Raw genomic sequence first — 9047 nt, 5'->3', positions numbered from 1 at the left:
GTCTGTGGTCCAACTCCTCAGCTTCTTGGGACATTGGAACAACTTATGTCTTCTCAATTCCTTCTCTGCTCTCCTTTTCCACCTTATGCACAGAGATAAGAAAGAGCTAAGAAGTGAAAGGAACAGAAAAGGTAGACAGGGTTGGATGGGTCCAAAGGACTGTGTCAAGGAGGAGAAAGAGTTTTACAGTAGACTTATGACCTAGTATATAAGTTAAAACATGAAGTTGGGACGCCATTGCAAAGGACTTCTGTGGAGACCATGACCAAGACCACCCTCAGAAAACCTCTGAGGGGAAATGGAAAAATCTCCTAGTCCTCTACACACATGTAGATAAAGGAAACTGTATAACCTGTGGTGCAGGCACAGAGCAAACGATTGTAGAATATTATGCAACCAGAATATTGAGACCCAGAACTCAAACATTAGGCATGGATAATTATTCAAAGTGTCATGGTTTGTTGAGTGGCTTTACAAGGTAGCAGAAGTTGATATTGGGACCCTTCCAGTAGGGAAGAAAATAAATTTCTGTGAGTCCTTTTGTTCAGACCTGGCAGAATTTTCACTCCTGCAGGCTGATGACCATCGTCCCCTCCTTGGTCTGTCCCCATGACAAAGGAAATGATGCACCATTCGGATATTTCCTTTGTGCTGTTTGTGTACCCACTAAGGCTTGATAAAGCTAGAAATTGGTACCTATTGGTATCTGCGAGTTTCACTTCTGTCATCCTCCAACCTAAGCCCGTCCTTCTCTGACACAGGCCTATGGACCCTTGAATAACAGCCTAAGGTGTTTGAACTTTATCATGTTGACAGTATAAATAGTTCATGCTTTATTGGATACAGAAACAAAGACAGTGCTTTTGGAAGGTTAACATGAGAGCAGGGTACATGTTGGATGGAAGCAGAAAGAAGACTAAGATTGGGGGAACTCCTTATGATTAGTTAGAATAAATCAGGTGTGAGATGATGTGAAAGTGGGCATCAGAGGAGTCTGTGATTCTTATCACTTCAGGAGAAAAACTCAGCTCTGAATTTATTAATTCCTTTCCCTCTTGCAAAGTTCCTTTAGATGAGTAGGGGAACAGAGGAAGCCTTGAGCAAGTAGATATGCAAATTAAAATATGCATAACACTCCTGAGCACCAAGGTGTGATAACTGGGCTGGCTCTATTTTCTTTTCCTCTTGCCCAAACCAAGTATTTCTGAATCTCAAACAGTACACTTACTGCTCTTCCAGAATCTGTGATCAGTCCTGATCCCAAGCACAGGTGATAAGGAAGCCCCCCTCACTCCGCATCAAGCCCTTGAGGCTGCTTCTGTGGCCTGCGTGTCACTCCAGCACCCAGGGCCTTGTCTGTTGCACCTGTCATGTTGTCTGTGGCTACTTCCCTGTGCTTCCTTGGTGATGGTTTTTCTGCCTATAGTACTCTAGGACCTAGAGGTGGTGTTCTCTGACCGAAACCTGCAGCTGCTCTGATCCCCGCCTTCACTCATCTCCTGTTACTAACCAGCTGCCCCATCCCATCCCAGCTTGAATCTCTCTTACTCTCTGTCCACTTCAGTTATTGGTTCTTCTACCTTATCTGTCCTTCGTTTTGAATGTGCCATACTCTACATACTCATTTCCACATGCCAACTATGCTAGCTGGCACCAAAGACCACACCCAGTGAGCCAGCTTCCCAGTTGTCAGGCCCTTCTGTAGTTCCTTCCCTCCACATTGAATCTGGGTGGCATTGTGACTTCTATAATATAACAGACAGAAGTGATGGCTGTGCCAGTTCTGGCCTAACCATTAGAAAAGGCTTGGCATCTTCTGCTTCTGTGTTCTCAGAAGCCAGTTGCCTATGAGAAGTCTGACTACCCTGATGAAAGATAGGCCACATGGAGAGCCCTGGAGGATGAGGAGCTCTGTAAAGAGACATGCTATGTGGTGGAGCACTAAAGCACCAGATACAGGAGGGAAGAAGTCATCTGGAACATTCCACTACAGTCAAGCCTCCAAATGACTCCAGCCCCAGCTGCCATATGACTACAACCATATGAGAGACCCCCAGTGAGACCAACAGAAAACCACCCATCTAAGCCCAGTTAACCCACGGAATTATGAGAAAGACAGTAAGTTTGTTGTGTAGAAGCAGATATCTGAATCAAAACCTTCAAGCAAGAGATCCTTGACTATATCCAGTCCTTTCCCTGAACTTCTAATAGTAGTTGGGTTGGCCAAAAAGTTCATTTAGGTTTTTGTAACATCTTACGGAAAAACCTGAACAAATTTTTTGACCAACTCAATAGTAGTCAACCATTTTTTTTAATGTATAACTGAGTCACCTTACTGTACAGCAGATATCAACACAACATTGTAAAACAACTGTACTTCAACAGCAACAAAAAAAAAACTAAAAAAAAAAACCCTGTAACTATACATCTCAATCCTAGTTATATATATACACGTACCGGCAAATAAATGAGAAATAGGCTAGATATTAACACTTGTTGTTTTGGGGTAGGAGAACTCTGGGTGACTTTTTTTCCCCTTCATCTATTTGTCTAATTGGCCCAAGTTTTCTTTAGTGAGGAAATCTATATAATGAAGGTATGGAATTTTTAATTATGTCACAATTGGGAGTAATTTAAGCAAAATTTGCCTAAGTGTACAGAGTGTGGTGGACTAGAAAATTTTTCAAAGTTCAGGTTGCTGTAAAAGGATTGGTTCTAGAACTTGGCATTAGATGAGTGGGTTAGCTCAGGAAGAAAGCATAAGAAGGGGATATGATGGTTGCACACAACCCTTATTGTCATTCAGTGGGTGGTATTCCCAGGTGTCATGTTGACCACAATCCCACGTGAGCTGGGGAACCCTGGTCTTCTTTTCTGCTCAGGGTTAAACATGCTGAGAGAGGGTGGTTCACACAAGTCACCCACAGAACACACCTGTGACTCTCACAGCTGAATCCAAGTTTTCCTTTTCACCTTTCTGCCCACTTGGCTGGAGCCAGAGGGAAGGGAGGAGGAGGAACACAAGACACGGTCTGTGCTCTACAGCTGATCCACATCCGCTGATCATGCCTCCTGGCAGCACACAAACGTCCTCACAGTAAACCTCTGGCAACTGATGATATTTATTTTCCAAATAAGCTCATTGTTCATGGAAGAGACAGGCTTAAACTTGGGAACATTATCATCTGTATAGCTCAGTATCATCTTTAACCCAAACTGAGAGCTTCCGTGTTGGAATATGCAATGGAACACAGGATATCATCTCCGCTCTCATGGAATTCACAGTTTAGCTGCACTGCTGAGATATTTACATATGAAGAAATTACAATATAGGAAGATTATAGATACTACTTTTTTTTTTTTTTTTTTTTTTTTTGCGGTACGCGGGCCTCTCACCGCTGTGGCCCCTCCCATTGCGGAGCACAGGCTCCAGACGCGCAGGCTCAGCGGCCATGGCTCACAGGCCCAGCCGCTCCACGGCATGTGGGATCTTCCCGGACCGGGGCACGAACCCGTGTCCCCTGAATCGGCAGGCGGACTCTCAACAACTGCACCACCAAGGAAGCCCGATACTAATTTTTTTAATAGATCTTTATTGGAGTATAATTACTTCACAATACTGTGCTAGTCTCTGTTGCACAACAAAGTGAATCAGCCATATGCATACACACGTCCCCATATCCCCTCCCTCTTGAACCTCCCTCCCACCTTCCCTGTCCCACCCCTCTAGGTCATCACAAAGCACTGAGCTGATTTCCCTGTGCTATGCGGCTGCTTCCCACCAGCCAACTACTTTACATTGTCTAGTTTCCCCAGCACCACTTATTGAAGAGGCTGTCTTCTCTCCATTGTATGTTCTTGCCTCCTTTGTCGGAAATTAGGTGCCCATATGTGCGTGGGTTTATCTCTGGGCATTCTATCTTGTACCGTTGATCTGTATTTCTGTTTTTGTGCCAGTACCATACTGTCTTTTTTTTTTTTTAACATCTTTATTGGAGTATAATTGCTTTACAGTGGTATGCTAGTTTCTGCTTTATAACAAAGTGGATCAGTTATACATATACATATATCCCCATATCTCTTCCCTCTTGCATCTCCCTCCCTCCCACCCTCCCCATCCCACCCCTCTAGGTGGTCACAAAGCACCGAGCTGATCTCCCTGTGCTATGCGGCTGCTTCCCACTAGCTACCAGTTTTACATTTGGTAGTATATATATGTCCATGCCACTCTCTCACTTCGTCCCAGCTTACCCTTCCCCCTCCCCGTGTCCTCAAGTCTATTCTCTAGTAGGTCTGCGTCTTTATTCCCGTCCTGCCCCTAGGTTCTTCATGACAACTTTTTTTTTCTAAGATTCCATATATATGTGTTAGCATACAGTATTTGTTTTTCTCTTTCTGACTTACTTCACTCTGTATGACAGTCTCTAGATCCAGCCACATCTCTACAAATGACTCAATTTCGTTCCTTTTTATGGCTGAGTAATATTCCATTGTATATATGTGCCACATCTTCTTTATCCATTCGTCTGTCGATGGACACTTAGGTTGCTTCCATGTCCTGGCTATTGTAAATAGTGCTGCAATGACCATTGTGGTACATGACCCTTTTTGAATTACGGTTTTCTCAGGGTATATGCCCAGTAGTGGGATTGTGCTGGGTCGTATGGTAGTTCTATTTTTAGTTTTTTAAGGAACCTCCATACTGTTCTCCATAGTGGCTGTATCATTTTACATTCCCACCAGCAGTGCAAGAGGGTTCCCTTTTCTCCACACCCTCTCTCCAGCATCTGTTGTTTGTAGATTTTTTTTTGGGGGGGGGAGGCGGCTCTGATTTACTGATACGGCTTTGTGAGGACAAATACGTAGCTCAGGTGGGCATCTTTTGAGGGGAATATCAGATGGCTATAAGGTGACACACAAGCTTTGATGTCAGTGGCAGAACCACACCGTTCTGCTTGTTTGTGGAGGACACACAGGCTACCTGCTCAGGCGGACGGGTCTCCCGCACCTGCTTCCCAGTGACCAAGTGCTTCTCCCACACTGGTGGGTGCTCGGCTATCCTGAGGGTGGGGGCATGAGGGGAGGGCACCAGCCCGGGTGCCAGGACCCTCATCCTGTCAGCGACCCCTCCATCTGCTGCATCCCGGCCATCAGCAGCAGGCAGAGGGGACGATGGGGAAGAGAGTGGTGGTTTGCTGGCACCTGGCCAATCCTGGGAGCTGGAGGAGAACGTTGGGGAATCAGCAGCTCCTGTCCCGTCTGAAGCCAGAGGCCGTGACTTGGACCGGTGGCCACAGTGAGGGTGGAAACCCCTAGAAGTCCAGAAGCAGCTGAGGCAGCACCTTCTCCAGCTGCTCCACGTCCACTTGGGCCAGGTCCTCTGCCTGGGCCTGCCGGATGCTGCGGATGGCCGCTTCCACAACGAAGATCTTGAGCAGCTCGGCCGTGAGCTGCAGCGCGTCCCCGCTGACTTTGGTCTTGTTGTCTTTAAAATGCAAGTGCAGCAGCTTGCTCACCAGCTCTTTCCGGAAGCCAGTGCCGATTTCCTCCATGACCGCCACCAAGGTGCGTGCCCTCCGGAGCCCCCGTAGATTTTTGTTGATGGCCATTCTGACTGTTGTGAGATAATATCTCATTGTAGTTTTGATTTGCATTTCTCTAATGATTAATGATGTTGAGCATTCTTTCATGTGTTTGTTGGCAATCTGTATATCTTCTTTGGAGAAATGTCTGTTTAGGTCTTCTGCCCATTTTTGGATTGTTTTGTTTGTTTTTTTGATATTGAGCTGCATGAGCTGCTTGTAAATCTTGGAGATTAATCCTCTGTCAGTTGCTTCATTTGCAAATATTTTCTCCCATTCTGAGGGTTGTCTTTTTGTCTTGTTTATGTTTTCCTTTGCTGTGCAAAAGCTTTTATGTTTCATTAAGTCCCATTTGTTTATTTTTGTTTTTATTTCCATTTCTCTAGGAGGTGGGTCAAAAAGCATCTTGCTGTGATTTACATCATAGAGTGTTTTTCTTATGTTTTCCTCTAAGAGTTTTATAGTGTCTGGCCTTATATTTAGGTCTTTAATCCATTTTGAGTTTATTTTTGTGTGTGGTGTTAGGGAGTGTTCTAATATCATTCTTTTACATGTAGCTGTCCAGTTTTCCCAGCACCACTTATTGAAGAGGCTGTCTTTTCTCCATTGTATATTCTTGCCTGCTTTATCAAAGATAAGGTTACCATATGTGTGTGGGTTTATCTCTGGGCTTTCTATCCTGTTCCATTGATCTATATTTCTGTTTTTGTGCCAGTACCATACTGTCTTGATTACTGTAGCTTTGTGGTATAGTTTGAAGTCAGGGACCCTGATTCCTCCAACTCCATTTTTCTTTCTCAAGATTGCTTTGGCTATTTGGGGTCTTTTGTGTTTCCATACGAATTGTAAAATTTTTTGCTCTAATTGTGTGAAGAATGCCATTGGTAGTTTGATAGGGATTGCATTGAATCTGTAGATTTCTCTGGTAGTAGAGTCATTTTCACAATATTGATTCTTTCAATCCAAGAACATGGTATATTTCTCCATCTGTTTATGTCATCTTTGATTTCTTTCATCAGTGTTTTATAGTTTTCTGAGTACAAGTCTTTCATCTCCTTAGGCAGGTTTATTCCTGGGTATTTTATTCTTTTTGTTGCAATGGTAAATGGGAGTGTTTCCTTAATTTCTCTTTCTGATTTTTCGTTGTTGGTATAGGAATGCCAGAGATTTCTGTGCATTAATTTTGTATCCTGCAAACTTACCACATTCATTGATTAGTTCTAGTAGTTTTCATCTTTAGGATTTTCTATTTATGGTATCATGTCATTGGCAAATAGTGACAGTTTTACTTCTTCTTCTCCAATTTGTATTCCTTTCATTTCTTTTTCTTCTCTGAGTGCTGTGTCTAGGACTTCCAAAACTATGTGGAAGAAGAGTGACAAGAGGGGACATCGTCGTCTTGTTCCTGATCTTAGTGGAAATTCTTTCAGTTTTTCACCATTGAGTATGATGCTTGCTGTGAGTTTGTCATATATGTCCTTTATTATGTTGAGGTAGGTTCCCTCTGTGCCCATTTTCTGGAGAGTTTTTATCATAAACGGTGTTGAATTTTGTCAGAAGTTTTCTCTGCATCTATTGAGATGATCATATGGTTTTTATTCCTTAATTTGTTAATGTGGTGTACCACATTGATTGATTTGCATGTTTTGAAGAATCCTTGCATCCCTGGGATAAATCCCACTTAATCGTGGTGTATGATCCTTTTAATGTGCTGTTGGATTCTGTTTGCTAGTATTTTGTTCAGGATTTTTGCATCTATGTTCATCAGTGATATTGGTCTATAATTTTCTTTTTTGGTGATATCTTTTTCTGGTTTTGGTATCAAGGTGATGGCAGCTTCATAGAAAGAGTTTGGGAGTGTTTCTCCCTCTGCAATTTTTTGGAAGAGTTTGCGAATTTTCAGTGTTAGCTCTTCTCTAAATGTTTGATGGAATTCGCCTGTGAAGCCATCTGGTCCTGGACTTTTGTTTGCTGGAAGATTTTAAATTACGGTTTCCATTTCATTACTTGTGATAGATCTGTTTTTATTTTCTAATTCTTCCTGGTTCATTCTTGGAAAGTTGTACCTTTCCAAGAATTTGTCCATTTCTTCATGGTTGTCCATTTTATTGGCATATAGCTGTTTGTAGTAGTCTCTTATAATCCATTGTATTTCTGCAATGTCAGTTGTGATTTCTCCTTTTTCATTTCTAATTTTATTGATTTGTGTCCTCTCCCTTTTTTTCTTGACGAGTATGGCTAAGGGTTTATCAATTTTCTTTATCTCCTCAAAGAACTAGCTTTTAATTTTATTGATCTTTGCTATTATTTTCTTCGCTTCTATTTCATTTATTTCTGCTCTCATCTTTATGATTTCTTTCCTTCTACTGACCTTGGGTTTTCTTTGTTCTTCTTTCTCTAGTTGTTTAAGTGTAGGGTTAGATTGTTTATTTGTGATTTTTCTTGTTTCTTGAGGTTTGACTGTATTGTTATAAACTTCCCTCTTAGGGCTTCCCTGGTGGCTCAGTGGTTGAGGGTCTGCCTGCCATTGCAGGGGACATGGGTTCGTGCCCTGGTCCGGGAGGGTCCCACATGCCACGGAGTGGCTGGGCCCGTGAGCCATGGCCGCTGAGCCTGCGTGTCCGGAGCCTGTGCTCCATAATGGGGGAGGCCACAGCAGTGAGAGGCCCGCGTACTGGGAAAAAAAAAAAAAAAAACTTCCCTCTTAGAACTGCTTTTGCTGTGTCCCATAGGTTTTCGGTTGTCCTGTTTTCACTGTCATTTGTTTCTATGTATTTTTTAAATTTCTTCTTTGATTTCTTCAGTAATGTCTTGGTTATTTAGTAGCACACTGTTTAGCCTTCATGTATTTGTGTTTTTTACAGTTTTTTTCTTGTAACTGATTTCCAATCTCATAGTGTTGTGGCCAGAAAAGATGCTTGATATGATTTCAGTTTTCTTAAATTTTCTGAGGCTTGATTTGTGATACAAGATGTGATCTATCCTGGAGAATGTTCCATGTGCACTTGAGAAGAAAGTGTGTTCTGCTACTTTTGGGTGGAATGTTCTATAAATATCAATGAGACCTTTCTGGTCTGTTGTGTCATTTAAAGCTTGTGTTTCCTTATTTATTTTCTGTTTGGATGATCTGTCCACTGGTGTAAGTAGGGTATTAAAGTCCCCTACTATTATTGTGTTACTGTCAATTTCTCCTTTCATGGTTGTTAGCACTTGCCTTATGTATTGAGTTGCTCCTATGTTAGGAGCAACATCTATTATTGTTATATCTTTTTCTTGGATTGAGCCTTTGATGATTATGTAGTGTCCCTCCTTAGCTCCTGTTACAGTCTTTATATTAAAGTCTATTTTATCTGATACAAGTATTGCTACTCCAGCTTTCTTTTGATTTCCATTTGCATTGAATACCTTTTTCCATCCCTTCACTTTCAGTCTGTATGTGTCCCTAGGTCTGAAGTGGGTCTCTTG

General features: G+C 42.4%; 1 protein-coding gene across 1 annotated transcript; it reads right to left on the bottom strand.

Moving 5' to 3' along the window:
* Nucleotides 1–5131: 5131 nt before the first annotated feature.
* On the bottom strand, nt 5132–5564 carry LOC132495321 (centromere protein X-like). The gene has a single exon (XM_060107133.1). The coding sequence runs from the start codon at nt 5550–5552 to the stop codon at nt 5313–5315; it is 240 nt and encodes a 79-aa protein (XP_059963116.1). The 5' UTR covers nt 5553–5564; the 3' UTR covers nt 5132–5312.
* Nucleotides 5565–9047: the final 3483 nt, after the last annotated feature.

Source organism: Mesoplodon densirostris, chromosome 8 (genome assembly GCF_025265405.1).
Source record: "Mesoplodon densirostris isolate mMesDen1 chromosome 8, mMesDen1 primary haplotype, whole genome shotgun sequence".
Lineage (NCBI taxonomy): Eukaryota > Metazoa > Chordata > Mammalia > Artiodactyla > Ziphiidae > Mesoplodon > Mesoplodon densirostris.
This window is presented reverse-complemented; position numbering and strand designations above follow the sequence as displayed.